At 41.8% G+C, this 19,734-nt stretch overlaps 1 protein-coding gene across 3 annotated transcripts in view; it reads left to right on the forward strand.

Moving 5' to 3' along the window:
* foxj3 (forkhead box J3) overlaps positions 1-19,734 on the forward strand; it is a 163,663-nt gene that overhangs the window by 140,244 nt on the left and 3,685 nt on the right. For 2 of the 3 annotated variants that reach the window (XM_048615191.1, XM_048615193.1), the window contains one exon: positions 15,228-15,281. In XM_048615191.1, the coding sequence (XP_048471148.1) occupies positions 15,228-15,281 (54 nt within the window). Of the gene's footprint in view, positions 1-15,227; positions 15,282-17,366; positions 19,717-19,734 lie in introns of those variants that run through there. The other variant, XM_048615189.1, reaches the window with a different exon arrangement.

Consider the following 19,734-nt stretch of genomic DNA (forward strand, 5'->3'; position numbering starts at 1 on the left):
AAAGGGGAATGGGTTCAAGGAAGGAATTCCAGTGAATGAAGCAAAGGCACAGCAACCAATGGTGGGACATGTAGCAATTGGAACAAGGTCAACCAGGTGGATCTCATAGAATATGAGCTCCCTGATTGGTGCTGTTAAACTGGTCCAATCAGGGAGCCCTGGCTGGCAGATATAAGCAGGAGTGTCAGGGATTCTGTTCACTCTGAGAGCTGGCTCTGAGGAGCTGGATCAGTGCCAAGTACTATGCACATGGAAATAAAGGGTGACTTGCTGACAGGATATTGGCATTCCTGGAGTTATTTCAGGGTGAAGGCATGGAAGCTGGGTGAGACTAAAATTAACATGAAGACCACCAGATTCTCAAAAATGAGCCCATAAATTCCATTCACTCACGGATGGATTCTGTGTGGTAATCATGCTGAGAATTTGCCAATTTTCAGAGTAGGAGGATAGAGGTTTCATAGAGGCATGCAACACAGAAACAGACCTTTCAGTCCAACCAGTCCATGCCAAACATAATCGTAAACTAAACTAGCCCTATCTGCCTGCTCCTGGCCCATATCCCTCCAAACCTTTCCTATTCATGTACCTATCCAGATGTCTTTTAAACATGTTAATTGTGCCCACATCCACCATTTCCTCTGGATGTTCATTACACACGTGAAACACCCTCTGTGTAAAAAATTTGCCGCTCATGTCTTTTTTTAAACCTCTCTCCTCTCACCTCAAAAACATGCCCCCTTGTCTTAAAATCACCCATCCAAGGTCACCTTTCAACCTTCTACAATCCGGTGAAAAAAAAGTCCCAGCCTATCCACTTTCTTTATAACTCAAACCTTCCATACCAGGCAACATCCTGGTAAATCTCTTCTGAACCCTCTCCAGCTTAATAATATCCTTCCTTTAACTGGGAACCAGAACTGGACACAGTATTCCAAAACAGGTCTCACCAATGTCCTCTACAACCTCAACATGACGTCCCAACTCTTATATTCAAAGGACTGAGCAATGAAGGCAAGCGTGACAAATGTCTTTTTAACCACTCTGTCTATATGTGACAGGTGATGGCCTAGTGGTATTATCGTTTGACCGTTAATCCAGAGTCCCAGGTAATGTACTGGGGATCTGATTTCAAATCTTGCCATGACAGATATGGAATTTGAATTCACAAAAAAAAATCTGGAATTAAAAGTCTAATGATAACTGTGAATCCATTGTCAATTGTTGGAAGAACCCATCTGTTTAACTAATGTCATTTAGGGAAGGAAACTGCCATCTTTACCTGGTCTGGCCTACATGTGACTCTAGACCCACAGCAATGTGGTTGACTCCTAACTGCCATCTGGGCATTTTGGGATGGGCAATAAATGCAGCCTAGCCAGCAATACCCTCATCTTGTGAGTGAATTTAAAAAAACATACTTGAACCCCTCGGTCCCTCTACTATACTACCCAAGGCCCCTACCATTAATGTATAAGCCCTACCTTATTTGTTGTACTAAAGTGTAATATCTTGCATTTATCCAGATTGAACTCCATCTGCCATTTTTCAGCCCATTGACCCATTTGATCAAGATCCCTTTGTAATCTTAGAAAACCTTCTTCACTGTCTACTGTGCCACCAAATTTGGTGTCATCCGCAAACTCACTAACCGTGCCTTCTATATTCTCACACCTAATTCTCATTTATATAAATGACAAACAAAGAACCGATCCCTGTGTTTTCTGTGCCTTCGGAACTTGAAACTTGTAATTTCCTCTCCTCTGTCCCCTTCAACTCATGTTCCTTCTTTATGACATTCCTTGAAACCTTCCTGCTTTTGATCATTTGTTATAATTTCCCCCTATGTGGCTTGGTGTCAAAATTTGTTTCATAATTTCGCAGTGAAGAATCTTGGGTTATTATCAACACTGAAGACTATATGAATGTATGTTGTTGTTGTTGAGCCATGTTGTGCAATCTGGTTTCTAAGTTTTTTTTCAGGTCACAGAGTGTGGCAAGTTGATTGAATTTAATGAAGCAGTTGAAAGGTTCAATATTGAACCACAGCACAGTCTTCCATTCAATATGAACTTTGGCTCAACTGGGCAAGTAGGGTTGCTATTGCCCACTCATTATTGGTCTGTTCTCCTTGGACAACTTTGTTCAGACTCAAATCAATAGAAATGGGTACTGTCCATTTTAGATTTGACAATTGAGGGAGTCCAATTATTTTGGGGGTGGGGGGAACTTATCAGCTCTCTTCTCTCACTAGGTTGGCTGTAAAACATTTTAACTTCCTCTCTGACCAATATGACTTGGGTTGTAACAACGAAAGAAGTCCAAATGAATCCAAAACTTCAGATCCTGATCCGAATTGCCCTCTGATAAGGGGCAAGAAGCCAACTGATCTATTGGCAATCTGTCTGGCTCAGGGGCAAATCCTGAGGTAAGTATATATTTGAAGCTGGCAGGATCCATTGTATTCTACAGCACCACAAAGCAGCACCAGAAAAACATAAAATATTGAGATGCTTTAATTAAAGCTGGAGAGGCTGTGTCATTCAAGAGTACTAGAGAACCCGACCTCTTGTATATGTCATCTGATGGTTGTGTCCCATTCCACTACTATTAATGCTGTGTAGCATTATGTGGTATCTATTTAATTCCCACTACTGCTCTTGCCCCTCATTCTAACTGTACACACATCCCTTTGATCTGATCCCATGTAATTTTTTAAAATGTGTTTTCCCGAAAGGGGCTGGTCAGCTTGATGTATGTGGTTCTGAATAATGCCAATAGCAAAGGTTCCCATTCCAATTCCCATTTTGGCTGATGTAAACTTGGGACTTGCTTCCTTGCTCTGCCACATGTTTGATGTAAGGTTCTGCCCTTCCAGTTATAAAACCCATTGCCTCTCCCTAACAGGGAGAGGTGCCTTCAGTCTCTCATGGATTATAGTTAATTACTGGTGTACCTATTTTCCCTGCCATACTGACACACCCATCTTCCACACAGTCTCAGTTGTTGTTTCTAACCTGATGAATTCTCATTGTGTTCCTCATGCTCTGAACAGGTTGATGTTGATGCCACCCACATACTTTGATTGATGGGCGACCATACACTCCGCAATATTAATGAATAAACAATTAGGATTGTTTGTAAATGCCAGTTCCCATGCCAGGTCACTCTGGTGCCACTTATGGGTTACTAACCCCTTTCCCTCCCACCTCTGAGCACTCTCTGTAAGATACAACTCTCATTGTTCTATCTTGCTTGATATATTTGCTACTGGCTCAGCAGGAATAAAAACTGTGTTATAAAATAAAAACAGTGTTATAAATTAAAAACAGCTTCTTAAAGGCTGGCACCACTCTGCAAGTGTGATGTATTTCACTGCAACTGGAGCTCCTTAAATTTTCAACAGGTTTACAACAAGACGGTTAAATTCTATTCGCCGAGTATCAGATGACAAAGTATAAATATTTTCCAGGTAATTTTTTAGATAATTTTTGGGGGACGCGTTGGATAAGTGGTATTATCACTGGACTATTAATGCAGAGACCCAGGTAATGTTGTGGGGACCCGTGTTCGAATCCCCTCACGGCAGATGGTGGAATTTGAATTCAATTAAAAATCTGGAATTAAGAGTCTAATGATGACCATGATCCATTGTTGATTGTCAGGAAAAACCCACTTGGTTCAGCAATGTCCTTTAAGAAATCTGCCATCCTTACCTGCTCTGACCTACATGTGACTACCTCTGGGCAATTAGGGATGGGCAATAAATATTGGCCTAGTCAATGATGCCCTCATCCTGTGAATGAATACACACAAACTATTTATGGTATGTTTACGTCACTAATTAGGTCAGCATTTATTGCCCATGCCTAATTGCTCAGAGTGCAGTGCTCAGTCAAGCACATTGATGTGGGACTGGAGTCACATATAGGCAGACCAGGTAAGGATGGCTGATTTCTTTAATGAGTATTAATGGACCTGTTGGGATTGAAAGTTGAAAGTGGTTTTGATTGGTTACCTTTGAGCCAACTTCTATATCCGGTCATTTTCCAGATTTCAAATTTTGTCATCTACCACAATGGATTCAAACTCTGTGTCCTCCACTGTACTGCTGCCTCCCCAGATTAGTTTGATTGCTGAATAGAACACTCAATTCCCCATCCATGATTTTCAAAAACAAACACTTAAATATCCAAGCAAACTGTGGAAAAAGCCTCTTACCAAAACCATGGTCTGAAAAGATGGTGCTATCTGCCACCTTGTGGCGGTTTGTAATATTAAAATACATTTCTGTGGACAGATAGTTCACAGACATGAGTACAGTGGTTGTCAGGAACAGTGAAAGTTTGGCTGCCACCTCCACCGCTTTGTTAGAGCTGGTGAACTGATTCTTTGAGAAACAAAGGAAGACAGACAGTCAAGAGCCGGAGTCACTGGAGGAAACTCTGTCACAGGGATTGAGTTTGAGTGAACTCGGAGAAACGCAACTGCAAGAAGATAAATAAGAGGTGACCTTATAGATCTAAGTAGGATTTTCAATCACGGAATCCGTACAGTGCAAAAAGAGGCCATTCGGCACATCGAGCCTGCACTGACCCTCTGAAGAGCAGCCCACCCTATCCCTGTACCCCTGCATTTCCCATGGCCCATGCACTCAGCCTGCACATCTGTGGACCGTGGGAGGAAAGCGGAGCACACGGTGGAAACCAAAGTAGCAGCCTTTCGGTGCCAGCCACGTTAGTACAGACTGTAACATTGACGCGTTCCCTGCTTCACTTGCAACGCGTCAGTAAAAGTAAAAGGATGATGTGATAAATGATGGCAAACCAGTTTGGTTTCACCTGCGTTGTAAATCTCACTTGGTGCATACTCGTTCAGGAAGTGGGCGATACCATGTGCAGCCAATCATTTGTGTTTATTGTCGGAACTACAAACCCAGCATGCTGTGAAGGGTCTAGGCCCGAAACGTCAGCCTTTCTGCTCCTATGATGCTGCTTGGCCTGCTGTGTTCATCCAGCTCTACACCTTGTTGTCTCGGATTCTCCAACATCTGCGTTTCCTACTATCTGTGCTGTGGAGGACGATGCTTAGCTTGGATTTTGTCCATCACTGGAGCTGGATTCCGGATGGCTCAGCCTCTTTCCCAGGGCAACTCCCCTTTCCTGCAGGATTGGACTGGAGATGGGAATGTTCACCATATTAACAAGACTTATTCAACATTGGGATAGCCATGGTTCTCCTCTTCCTTGCTTGAGAGTGTCTACGTGTCAAACTGCATCCTTGTGCTTAACTTTTAAGCAATGTCCATTTTTCACATTGCACCATGATTGTTCACTTTTGGCATCGTCTTCACCGTTTCTCTGACTCACAAAGTCTCAGGGGGAGATCTTGGTGGCTTGCCGCGTGCGGAACTCCACTTGGTTTGGCATGGTCACATGGCCACAAGATCGTGGGAGTTTAGCTGATCCAGAGGTACCAATCTGGGTCTCTGGTCTATATTGTCATGCTGCCACTGGAGTTCTGATTTTGCCAGCAGGAGCAGCAGACAACAGTGACACAACTGGAGTTTTGGTTATCTAGTTTAGATTCATTGTAATTTCTCTGTCTAAGGGTCACTGTGTGCTGAGGGTCTGTGTGCCCCTGGTGTTGTAAAGGATGGGTTTGGTCACGTCACTGCAGAATACTGCACTCCATTGGATCGTGTAGTCCAATATGTTTCTCTTGGAGAAGATTATGCAGAAAATCGCCTTTGATTGCAAGTTTATCACACTGTGGTCAGCGTGTAACGTCCTTAAGACCCTGAAAGAAAAGGAGATGGTGGATTCTGTCAGATGGTTCCCTCAGCAAACTTTCAAAGTCATTTGGTAGAAATCCTCAGTGACAGTGCTTACAAACAAACACCAAGATCTGTTTTAAAGCTTGCAGTAAACACCCATAAGCTGGGGAGAAACCTTTCAGCTTTAGCTGCCATTTGGGGCAATTCTATAAAATTCCTAACTGAAGATGGATGTGTAAAGCAGTTGCTCCTGAGAAAAGGAGAAGATAGATTATGTCAAAGTTAGGAGTTTAGTAATAATTCCAGACCAGAAGTGTTTGTGTAAAACCTTGAAGGGGTCGTAAAGCTGAGAAAGTTTAAACTCAAGGCTCCAGGAAGGGGCTATCAGGTCGTTTAGACTGGGAGTTGAAGTTACAGTTAAATTAAACCTGCAGAGCTGATAGAGAAGGAATTTCTCTCTGATATGAACACTGTAATGGGGTGTTTTTGGGATCTGTAAAGGAGTGTTTTGGGAATCTGTAAAAGAGTGTTTTTGGAATTTTTAAAAGTGTGTTTTGGGTATTCATGGAATTATATTTTAATCATGTCTTTCAAAATTTTTAAACTTGTAATATGTAAATAGTTTGGTTTATTCTATTTTATCTTCATTTTCTTTGCAGAATAAACTTAGATTTTATTGTTAAACCTGAATCTGCAGCACCATGTGCTTGTATCGCAGTGAGAGATCACCTTGTGGAAACCAAAACAAAAAAAACCATTAAAATATGATTTATCAAGCCAGGTTTCAGTCTGGGATCTAACTTGTCTGGCAATAACATCAGCCTGTGATCAGAACATCTTTCTTCACAATCATGTGTTCGCACCTTCCTCAGTTTGGCCTCTACATTGCAAGAGGGATATAACTTCAGGAGATAGCCTAGAGAAACGCATGAGGCTCAGGCCCAAGCTCACAGACCTGAGCCAATGGCTTGTGATTGTCCATCCTGGGAATTACCTCTCCAGAGAAGAGGAGCATTTTTTTTCTTAGTCAGAGGACAATTGAATTTATTGGCTTGCTTTTTTTTTCCACTGATTCATGAGATATGGGCATCACTATTTATTACCCATCCCTAATTTATTACCACATTGCTGTGGGTCTAGAGTGACACATAGGCCAGACCAGGTAAGGATGGCTGTTTCCTTCCCTAAAGGATATTAGTGAACCAGATGGCAATCAATAATGGATTCAAGATCATCATTAGACTCTTTAATTCCAGATTTTTATTGAATTCAAATTCCACCCTCTGCTGTGGCAGGATTTGAACCCAGGTCCCTAGAACATTACCTGGGTTTCTCATTTATGTTTTGTAGAAATATAGAAAATAGGAGAAGGTGCAGACCATTTGGCCCTTCGAACTTGCTCCATCATTCAACCGGATTCTTAGGCTGGCACAGTAGCATAGGGACCCAGGTTCAATCCCAACCTTGGGTGACTGTCTGTGTGGAGTTTGCGCATTTTCCCTGTGTCTACGTGAGTTTCTGCAGGTACTCCAGTTTCCTCCCACAGTCCAAAGATATGCAAGTTAGATGGATTGGCCATGCTAAATTGCACACAGTGTTCAGAGATGTGTAGGTTAGGTGCATTAGCCATGGGAAATGCAGGGTTACAGGGGAGATGGGTCTGGGTGGAAAGCGTTTTATTACTCCTTTTGCTGAATGTGGTGAGTTGATCATTTAGATGTGGTGACACTAGACTAATATCTCATTAACGAAAGGAATGGAACACTTTGCCATTTACATTGAATAGTATAATTAACAATCAAATGCACCATCTTTGAGATACTGCCATTACTTATTTGGCTACAACTCCTGATAATGCTGCAGGCTCGGAGTTCCAGTTGTTTATAGATATGAGCCTTTACAGGAAGTTGTGCTGTTTCAACACCGTGAAAGTGAATGCAGATGTTATTTCTGCCACGTACTTCCTGCTTGTGAAACGTTCGACCGACAACTCTAAGCCAACTTGAAGAATTTGTTTTAAGCAAACGTTCTCTTACACTTTAAGGTGAGGAGTAAGCATCATCTGGTTTTGATTCTCTTACGTTTTGGATCTGTCATGGATATTTCTATATTTGAGTATCTGTCCTGGTATTTATGTTGGGGCTGGGTTTGAGGGCTTTGAAATACATCCAGAAAGTTAAAGTATAATATGTCACAAATAGATTGGAGTGAAGTCTGCAAATAAAGGTGTGGTTAGCAAGGATGGTGAAGGCCAGTGGGTGGAAGTAGTAAAGTATAAGTTGTTGGCAGCAGAGATCTGTGCAATTTGTACAGAATCAAACTCTGACAACCATTGTAGAATGAATTGGAAAGATTAAGTCTGGAAATAGTATTTGAGAGACTCAGTACTGAAGGAGATGTGGCAGGAACAGATATAATTACATTTTGAAAGTAGAAAGAGGCGACCTTGCTAATGGTCTGTGTGCCCGTGTTTAAAAGAATCAAAAAAGTCCTGTAACATTTTTGGGGCTATTTGCTCAGAACCATTCTGAGGAAGGATCACTCGACCCGAAATGTTAACTGTGATGTCTCTCCACTGGAGATGTAATATTGGGCAGCGCAATCCCAAGACATGGTTTTCTTTTCAGAGTTAGAGTTAACTTAGTTCAAAAGCATTCAGTGAACCCTGAAAGGTTGTAAAAATTCATTTATGTTTTGTAGAAATATAGAAAATAGGAGAAGGTGCAGACCATTTGGCTCTTTGAACTTGCTCCATCATTCAACAGGATTCTTAGGCTGGCACAGTGGCTCAGTGGTTAGCAGAGGGACCCAGGTTCGATCCCACTCTTGGGTGACTGTCTGTGTGGAGTTTGCGCATTTTCCCCGTGTCTGCGTGAGTTTCTGCCAGGTACTCCAGTTTCCTCCCACAGTCCAAAGATATGCAAGTTAGATGGATTGGCCATGCTAAATTGCACACAGTGTTCAAAGATGTGTAGGTTAGGTGCATTAGCCATGGGAAATGCAGGGTTACAGGGGGGATGGGTCTGGGTGGGATGCTCTTCGGAGGGTTGGTGTGGCCTTGGGCTGAATGGCCCTGTTTCCACACTGTAGGGTTTCTAAGGAGGATCATGGCTGATCATCTAACTCATTGAAATCAAAGAACAAATTGTAAATGACAGCAAATTAACCTCAATTGGTGGGTGGCAGAGATACATTTTATGATTATTGAGAGAGAGTTCAGGCTGCAAAAGTTGCAGTCTATTTATCAATCTCTTCTTTTGATTGTTGAGTCACAATAACTTCTATCTCAGTAAATGTGCTTTTCAAGGTTTTGACTTCTCTCAGGACTGAAGAATACAGATTACAGGAGGTGCAAGATCCTACTATCCAGAAAACACAAGCTCTTAGCCCCTCCCCGCAATAACAACCAAAACAGAATCCCCCTCGTCCTCATGTACCACCCCACCAACCTCCGGATCCAACGCATCATCCTCCGACACTTCCGCCATCTGCAATCTGACCCCACCACCAAAGACATTTTTCCCTCCCCATCCTTATCTGCTTTCCGGAGGGACCACTCTCTCCGTGACTCCCTTGTCCGCTCCACACTCCCCTCCAGCCCCACCTCACCCGGCACTTTTCCCTGCAACCGCAGGAAGTGCTACACCTGCTCCTACACCTCCCCCCTCACCCCCATCCCAGGCCCCAAGAAGACTTTCCACATCAAGCAGATGTTCACCTGCACATCTGCTAATGTGGTATACTGCATCCGCTGTTCCCATTGTGGCCTCCTCTACATCAGGGAAACCAAGCGGAGGCTTGGGGACCGCTTTGCAGAACACCTACGCTCGGTTCGCACTAAACAACTGCACCTCCTAGTTACGAACCATTTCAACTCCCCCTCCCATTCCGCAGACAACATGTCCATCCTGGGCCTCCTGCAGTGCCACAACGATGCTACCCGAAGGTTGCAGGAACAGCAACTCATATTCCGCTTGGGAACCCTGCAGCCCAATGGTATCAATGTGGACTTCACAAGCTTCAAAATCTCCCCTCCCCCTACCGCATCCCAAAACCAGCCCAGCTCGTCCCCGCCTCCCTAACCTGTCCTTCCTCCCACCTATCCCCTCCTCCCACCTCAAGCCCCACCCCCATCTCCTACCTACTAACCTTATCCCACCCCCTTGACCTGTCCGTCCTCCCTGGACTGACCTATCTCCTCCCTACCTCCCCACCTGCACTCACCTTTACTGGCTCCATCCCCGCCTCTTTGACCGGTTTGTCTCCTCTCCACCTATCTTCTCCTCTATCCATCTTCTATCCGCCTCCCCCTCTCTCCCTATTTATTTCAGATCCCCCTTCCCCTCCCCCATTTCTGAAGAAGGGTCCAGGCCCGAAACGTCAGCCTTCCTGCTCCTCTGATGCTGCTTGCCCTGCTGTGTTCATCCAGCTCTACACCTTGTTATCTCTTAGCAGTAAAGATACACTCCTGATAACAGAAGAGATAAGGTCCACTCACAGAAGTGACCAGTTACGCTAAGCCTGAGAGAATGTCCTTACAAACTAATGAAATCATAAACCAGCAATTTATATTTTTTCTCTTCTCTCGAGGATAACTTTGAGCTTTGAATAATTGTGTAAAATAGACAACATTCAGCCATTTCCCCAAACATTCTTACATTTGAATGGCTCCATAACTTCTGTGTTTTTTTAAAGATTTCTTTTTAAGGGACCTTCAGTATGGAAGATCTTCAAAAGGACAGGGTACATTTAACCAATGGAAATGGGATATCTGACAGTGATCTTGAAGCTGTGGTGAATAAACTTTTTCAAAAGAAAGTGATAAATGAAATTGAATTTGAAAAGGTTCATTTATAAAGTACCTTTCATGTTGTACAAGGTTCTAAGTGACTTCACAGGAGTGAACATTAAACAAAATTTAACCCTAAGCCACATGAGATATTAGTGGCCAAAAGTGTGGTCTGGGTTTTAACAGGCTTCTTAAAAGGAGGAGGAAGAAATTTAGGGAGAGAATTTCAGAACTTTAGGGTCTAGGCAGCTAAGAGTAATTCCAATTAAGAGATTGGACCGGAAATTTTCAATATACTCTTCATGTTGAGGTGGTGGATTAAAATGACTTGTTCTTCGAAAGCAAAATTAAGGAAGATTCAGCTGTCAGAGCTGGAAGTGATGACAAGGATAATGCACTTTATAATTTAGTATGCGTTTAAAGATCATTGAATCCATACAGTTATAAGCAGGCCATTCGGCCCATTGAGTCCACACCAACCCTCTGAAAAACATCCCACCCAGACCCACCCCTCACCTTATCCCTGTAACACTGCATCTATCATGATTAACCCATCTAGCCTGCACATCCCTGAACATTATGGGCCATTTAACATGGCCAATCCACTTAACCTGCGCATTTTTGGACTGTGGTAGGAAACCGGATCACTCAGAAGAAACCCACGCAGACACAGGGCGAATGTGCAAACTCCACACAAACAGTTGCCTAAAGGTGGAATTGAACCCAAGTCCCTGGTGCTGTGAGGCAGCAGTACTAGCACTGAGCCACCGTGCCACTTTTAATTTAATTTCTTCAGTTCGTGAATGCAGACCCTCAAAGCCAAGCGACTGCCTCCCCACCTGCTGAGTTTAAAGCAATTAATGTTCTTTAATTTAACCTATTTTTCTGATTAATCTGTTCAGAGATGTTATTACATACCTCTGGAGCAAGTGGGACTTGAACCCAGGCCTCCCAGTTAAGGGGTACTGGCACTACCACTGCACGTTCACCACTTAGTCTGTCGAGGGGGCACTCCTCAGTGACGTGCAGCATTGTTTCTATCGCTCCATAAATGCATCAAGATCTGCATTAAGTCCTTTTGTCATGTGGTCTTCGGGCTATATTTAAAACTGACGGAGAGAAGGCAAGGTCAAAAACTGTCTTCCATCTTCTTTAGAACTCCCCTTATTGTATATTAACACTGCATACAATTATACGTGGTAATCTGAGAGATGCCAGTTCTGATTTTTATTGTTACATTGTCAAGGGATTGCTGTCTGTATGCGCTACTCCCTTTGAATCCACTTCAGATCTAGTGGACACCCCCATACTGTGCTATTTACACTATGTGGGAAGCAACTCCGTGACATCAGCTTAAGGATGCTGCAGGGTCCTAAAAACCATTACACCACAGAGTTTGGGTGCTCAGGGGCCCCGGCTTCACCTGAACCTCTTTAGTAAGGACCAGTCTCTATGTGGTAATTCAAAAGCTGCCTTTTGACAGAAGGATTTTGTCACAAGAAACTTGTAGTGACTTACCATCTCTGCCACTCCTTGATCAAAAGGATATTTTGCAGGCTAGTCTCACTGAACAAGATCACTGTGTATGGAGTGCTTGAACAGGTTATTATGGATTAGGTAAAAGAGTTTCAACACCAGTAGTTTCTACCAGCTGCAGTTCTGTCAAGAGATTAAAAGCAACCTCATTTGCAAAATTTATATCTGCTATAATCTTGTTGCCTTGTTTTAATTATTAGCCAATTTGTCAAAGACAGTTGCTTTGGGAAGGGGAGGCTGGGGTCAAACCATTCATTTCCAATATATTTTAGCATCTGTTGAATTATATTTTGTTGTTTCAATTTAATTTAAGTGATGGCTACTTAGTCTCACTCACTGTTTTGAACATCGTAAGTTTAGCTTTAAGGTTCAGAGAAGAATAGACCAACTTGGCAAGAAAATGCAAAGACCCACGAGAAACTATGGAGATAAAAAATCATCTACCAAGAAAAAAATATACATGTTCAAATTGAAATGTGCTGAAGAGAATTCTTTGTTCTGTGGAAATGCAATGGATTTACCAGGATACCTGGAGTTGAAAGAACTATCTCTGGAACACGAAGGGCTGGAACTCAAATGTTATAACAGATTAAAAAGTGAGGTTTTTGTCTGAGAGGGTTGGGGAAACAAGGAGAATGCAAGGCTTGTAGAAATCTGGGAGCAGTAGAAGGGGATGATCTCAGCTTGATTTCAGCATGATGAAAATGGACAAATAAGGAATAGGAGACTTTGCTAGATTGAGTAATTGAGCTGTGAGGTAGATGAATGAATTATGAAAACTCTATAAATGTCTGCAAAGAGAAGAGACAGATTCATATTTTGGGAGATCATCCACAATGCTGCAATTTTTTTTTAAAAAAATTGCTATAGATTGTTCAGGCTAAAGTATGAAGAAGCTTTGTGGGGGTGAGGGAGATTGAGTCTTCAATCACTTCAGCCTAAGTCTGGAATTCCCTGCTTTCTTTCTCCTCTTTTAAATTGCTACTTGAACCTAATTCTTTGACAAAGCTTTTGATCACCTCTCCCAATATCTCTTCTTGTAACTCAATCTCAAATATGGTTCAGTAATGTTCATGTGAAGCAGCTTGGGAGGTTAGACTAGTTGATCAATGTAAAGGCATTCTCAAGAGTGGATAAAATGAACATAAACTAACAGACAAACTCATGAGCTGAGTGCAGGATTTGGCCACTTAGCCTCTTGGCCATGCTGTAAGATGGAAGGTACTCTGATTATCATAGAATCTCTCCAGTATGAGAGCAGACCATTTGGCCCATCAACCCTCCAAAGAGCATCCCACCCAGACCCATCCCATCCCTGTATCCCTGCATTTCCCATGGCTAATCCACGTTGCCTGCACATCCCTCAACACTATGGGCAATTTAGCATGGCCTATTCACCTAGCCCGCACATCTTTGGACTGTGGGAGGAAACTGGAGCACCCTGAAGGAACCACATAGACACAGAGAGAATGTGCAAACTCCACTCAGACCATTGCCCAAAGGTGAAATCAAACCCAGGTCCCTTGTGCTGTGAGGCAGCAGTGCTAATCACGGAGCCACCGTGCCACCCACTTGTGGGTTACATTGCATTCACGTTCCTTGTTTATCAAGAATCTGTCTATCCCTGTCAATAATATTCAAAGACTCTGTTCCACCATCTTTTCAGGAAGAGAGTTCCAAAAGCTATCCCTATGAAAAGAAATTATTTCTCCTCAATTCAGTCTTTGGAAACTGTGACCCTCTCAATGTTTGTCAGATGTCAAGTAAAGTTTACAGATTGTTTCTCCTGTAAAATATTAAATGAATACATGAATTTGATAATTATTAACGAATTTTCTTCTTTGCTGGCTGATTTACTCATTTCTTTACAGTACAGGAATAACAGGAAGACACTGATTTCCCGTGTTTCTACTTTCTTGGACAATCTTGAAAGCAAAGCACAAATTGTTGTGGAACATTTTTATTGTGATTTTAAAACAGTGAATGAGCATGCCTATAACCAGCTTCCATCCAGACAAAGAGGTATACAAATAGAAGGAGTCACATTATTAGAGTGGGGTGGCCTGGGTTGGGGGCGGGGAATGGGAGATAGATGTCAAAAGGATATGGACCACTGGTCCCAGGTACTTTGTGATACTGGTGGGTCCATCAGGGATTATGAGATAATGGGTTCAAATGCTGTACACACAAGAGTTAACTGAATGTGAATGAACATTCTTGCTCAGCCAAACATGAAAATCTATGACAGAATGTGCCAAACCTAAGCTGATATAATGGCCATAACATATCTATCCCTCTGATTTCCTGTTTTCTGATACAAACTGCAGTATAATTCCATATGTAGGAGGTGAGAGAGATTAACCATCACTGGGTACTGACACTAGTTCTTTGAAGTGAGTTCCTAGAGTAGAAACTCAAGTTGAACTTATTTCTCCCCTTCTATTTGCATTTGTTCTTCAGTCTTTGTAATCTACTCTCACACGCAGCCACAAGGGAACATAGCAGAGTTTCACTTTGGGATATTCCTGCTTGATAATACTGGGATCAAGGAGAATAATACTCAGCTGATGGTTGACTAGTAAATGATGTGTTAAATGTCTCTGATTTTCTGCATTCTCAAACATCAGCTGCTGTATCCTTTTGTAAGGGTTTCAGCACTCTCTGTGTCTGTCTGAAATCGGTAATATTAGCTTAGCTGAATCAATGAGGATAAATTCAAGTTGCACTTTGAGATTTGGAGTTTGTATTCAGGCTGTTCTTCACTGCAGTACAGAGGTGGTGCTGCATTGTTGAAGATGTTGGCTTTCGAGTGAGATATTAAGTCTATTATTGGAGATGTACTTCCGATTTCCAGACTTCAAACGATACTGTGATTACAGATTGTCATTTATCTTGTTGCTGTTTGTACGACCTTGCTGCTGTGTTTGTCTAACCATCAGCAACAACTACACTTCAAACAGATCCCACTGGTTGTGAAGGTGTTTCGGGATGTGCCAAGGAAGTAAAAGCAACACATAACTATGGCTTTCTCTTTTTCCTAAAGTCAATTATATCCTTTGTTTTATGAATATTTGAATACCATGAGTTTGTTCAGGCATTGATCCCTGTTTCTTGTGCTATTTTTAGGAGATGTGCTTGACGAACCATCTGTAGCTCCAACCTTGACCATAGAGCCTGAAGGTAAATTTCCAAAATGTAGGGGAAGGCATATTTCCTTTTTTAAGATTACCCCCTGGTATATTCTTTTATCATTGCTGCCAAGGTAAACCCTTGTTGCCTGTTCTTAACTGCCCTTGAGAAGATGGTGGTGAGCTACCTTCTTTACTGCTGCAGTCTATATGGTATACACCCATCACACTGTTAGGAAGGGAGTTCCAGGATTTTGACACAGTGACCATTAGGAAGCAGTGATATAATTCCAAGTCAGGACTGTATGACTTTGAAGGGAACCTGAAGGTGGGGATGGACCAATGTATCTGCTGGCCTTGTCCTTCCAGACTGTGCAACTCAAGCCTGGGCATCCAAGTGGCGCTGTGGGCTGTCATCAGCAGCAGAAATGCATTTAACCACAAATCCTTTACCTCATGGTCTGGCTTATCACCTGCTCTGGGACAGTGAAGAGTGTGGGGTCAATTCTGGTTCAGCCAAGAGTGCAGGATGGCATGCCAAAAGCAGCACCAGGCATGCCTAAAATTGAGATGTCAGTCTGGTGAAGTTACAATGCAGGACTACTTATGTGCCAAACAGCATAAACAGCAAATAATAAACAGGGGTAAGTAATCCCATTATCAGCTTATCAGATCTAAGCTCTGCAATAGAGGTACTTGTCGCACCAGGGTAGTGTCCCTATCTCTGGGTCAGGAGGACTAGCCATATAAATACTGTGGCTATAAGAGTAGGTCAGCAGTATTCTGCAATGAGTAACACACCTCCTGACTTTCCAAAGCTTGTCCATCATCCACAAAACACAAGGCAGGAGTGTGATAGAATACTCTCTATTTGCCGGGATGGTTGCAGCTTCAACAAGAAGCTTGATATTATCCGGAACAAAGTTGACACCACATCTAACACCCTCAACACCCATTACCTTTACCACCCATGCACAGTGGCAGCAGTGTGTGCCATCTATAAAATGAACAGCAACTCACCAAGGCTTCTCCGAATGCTCCTTTCAAATCCATAACCTCTACCACATAGAAGGATGAGGACAGCAGACACATGGGGACACCATTATCTGCAAACTCCCCTCCAAGCTTCAAACCATCCTGACTTGAAAATATATCGCTATTCCTTCACTGGGTCAAAACCCTAGTAATCCCTCCCTAATAGGACTGTGGATGTCCCATTGATTGCAACGGTTCAAGAAAGCAGCTCACCACTATTTTCTCCAGGACAATTAGAGTGGACAAAAAAATAACTACCCAGCAGTGCCCAGATCCCATAAATGAAAAGGAGTGCTTTGTCAATTGAAGAAAAGCAGAATCTTCCTGCATCCTGAACAATATTTACTCCTCATATGAAACAGCATGAACCAAAATTAATATTACTGTCTGTGAAATCTTGCTTTACACAAATAGCTGCAGTATTTGTCTATGTCACAATGCTTACTATATCTTGGAATAATTCATTTGAGGTAATGTTGGAACATTCTGAAAGAGTTGGATAATGTATAAATGGAATGCAGACCTGGCCTTGGATGATAATTTGTTGGGATGCTTCGCTCTGTTAACACCCTACCTCTTTTGTGATCTGCTGCTGCTGGTAATTATTCCTGCTAGGAGATCTGCTGTTACATGTGTCTGCCTTCTCCCATCCTCACACACCCGCTGTAGCTTGTCTGGCACTGCCCTGTGATATCTATCATCCAACTGCACCTTGGTCAGCCCCTCTCTCTGCTGCCCTCCCCTTTGCCCTCTGGAAGAGATTTCTGTGGCTTTTCAGCTCAGATCAAACAGCTTAAATACTGACATTTTCTTTTCTGGATGACACTTTTTAAGAGTTACTTTTGTTCTTGTAATTTGAACAACCACTTTCTCTTGGTCTATATGTGTGTGGGGACGCAGGGTTTATGTTTCGGAATTTACATTTGAAAGATCTCCTTTCTTTTCCAAAGAGATTTTCTTATTGGGTCTCTGAGGCACGCAAGAAAATAGAGGGAATGTAGAATTTTATGAGCACCTTCGGTGGCAAGACGCAAAACAAAAATATTATGCTATCAAAATGGACACACTCTCCCTTTACGGGGGATTCTGGTTTTCCCCACAGTAAGTGAGATGTATGTGGAGAAGATGAATGCTGACTTTGCGCACTTCTCTAATGAGAGTGCAATCAGCGATGTCACTCTGCAACTACTGGTTGAAACTTTGGCCAATCAGAAGGTCTTCAATGCAGCAGAAAAAGACACGGTGAAATTATTTCTTCTTCCTTTTTGTTCTTTTCGTTTATGAAATTGACTACACTTCATGAGGCAACAGATCAGAAGGAACAAAACAATAATAAGGAGATTCTAAAATATGCACAGAACACCTTTCTAACCCAATATGTAAAAAGCCCCATCAAAGGAAGATTCAGTAGTAATGGGGAATGAACTAGAACAGGTAAACAGATTTAAAAAAAGGCAGGACAACATTTGGGCAATAGTGAGAATAAACATAATATGCCTAAAATAATGATAAAATGGTCTTGTGGATGAGAAAAACTAGGGTAATAGATTGGAGAAATGCAGGTTTTGGGGGACTGAGAGTAGAAATGTGGAAAATGAAATAGACAGCTATATTTGGAAATAACAATATAAAACAGCAATGGGAAACATTTAAGAGAGCAGGAAAAATGTATTCCACCAAAGAAAAGGTGTAACTAAACACTAGTGAAATTCCGTGAATGAATAAAGACATTAAGGAACAATTGAGTAAATAAGCATCAAGTACATAGTTAGCCAAACAGTGGGTGATAAGAGAGAATGTGGAGAGATGTGAAAAGAATCAGGGAGGTGAATTATCCAGGTATACAAAACAAAAACATAAGACAGTTTAAAGGCGTATGAAGAAAAAAGGAAAGGCCAGGATAGGAGCACTATCATTAAGAGACATATAGGATAATGTTACAAGTAACAAGAAAGAATTAGTAAAAGATTACTTTACCTTGGTATTCACTGAGGAGATAGAACAGATAGACTTGATATTAAATGATGAGATGAACAAGAGATAAGTGTATTTAAAATAAAAAAGGAATGCATTGAATAAACTTGCAGAATGAAGGCCCTTGTCCAGGTGAATTATAGCCATGCATTTTGAAAGAATCTTGGTAAGAGATATCAGAGAGCTTACTGTTAACGCTGCATGTTGTTAAATGGTGATGTCAGTGCTAGAAAAATAATGGAATTCCTACTGTAGGAGAGAATAAAAGAACAATTACAAAAAAAATGGTACATGTGAAGAGGGTACTCAGTGGAACACACACACCACCACCATGTTGTTAATTTAATGTTATTATAATATGTAGCTCTTACTTGAGGATTTTCATTGCCTGGTTTACATTCTGTAGCTACAAACCTGAAAATCTGGATCCCTTTTTATCAATCACTTTCATCTGATTAAGGAAGCAATAGATCAACATGTGCCCAACAACCTGCTCTGAAAACTCTGCTATGACAGCTATGACAAATTCCATTCCATTGGCTGGAAAATTCTAAAACAATCACCAACATTCTAAATAAAATATTCCAAATTTTTTTTCAGAAGTAAATTTGCCCGATGTCATTGAATACTTTTTAAAAATTCCAGGCTCCTAATCCAGATCTGAATCTTCCCCAAATAAAAGTTCTCACTATCCTTATCCATTTGTCAAGTTTTGATGAAACCCATGTATCAGTTTTTATGGTAAACTGTTACAGATGAACAGACTAACAAACATAGTTGAAGACAGTTCAATGCCAGGAATAATATTAAGAACAGCTAGAATGGATTTCAAAATGGAAACTGTTGCCTAACGGACCTTGTTGAATTTTTCCAGGGGGTTACAGTTGAAAAGTAGGGAGGCAAAGCTAAATCTGTTTTGAACCTTGTTTGGAACATACTTACAGTAGTGTGTGCAGTTCTGATCACCATATTATAAAAAAGATGTAGATGCAAGGTGCAGAGATTTACACAGGTACAGATATCAGGAAAGAGTTGACAGGCAAAACTCTTTTCTCTTGAGAAAGGAAGACTAAGGGGTGTCCCAATGAAGATCATTACAGTCATGAAGGTTTTGATACGGCGGATACAGAAAGAATGTGTCCTCTCATGGGGATGGATATAACTGGAGACCACCAATGTAAAACTGGAAACATAGAATAGGATCCCTACGGAGTTGGAAGAGGCCATTTGATCCAAGTGTATGAAATGGATAGTGTAGATATATCTGGGGGAAGCTAGACAAGTATATGAGGGAGGGGAACAAGATGGTAACAACGATAGATACAGACAAAAGATGGAAGGACGTTTGAATGGAGCATAGGCTTGTGTTTTCACATCAGTAAGTGATACAGATTGAGACCAGGCTCTATCTGACAGCCAGGGAGAAACAAATAACCTCTAACCATCATAATAAATGGATGTGACATGACAACTTAGAGTGAGTGCACTTCTTTAAA

Source organism: Rhincodon typus, chromosome 31, assembly GCF_021869965.1.
Source record: "Rhincodon typus isolate 14 chromosome 31, sRhiTyp1.1, whole genome shotgun sequence".
Classification (NCBI taxonomy): domain Eukaryota; kingdom Metazoa; phylum Chordata; class Chondrichthyes; order Orectolobiformes; family Rhincodontidae; genus Rhincodon; species Rhincodon typus.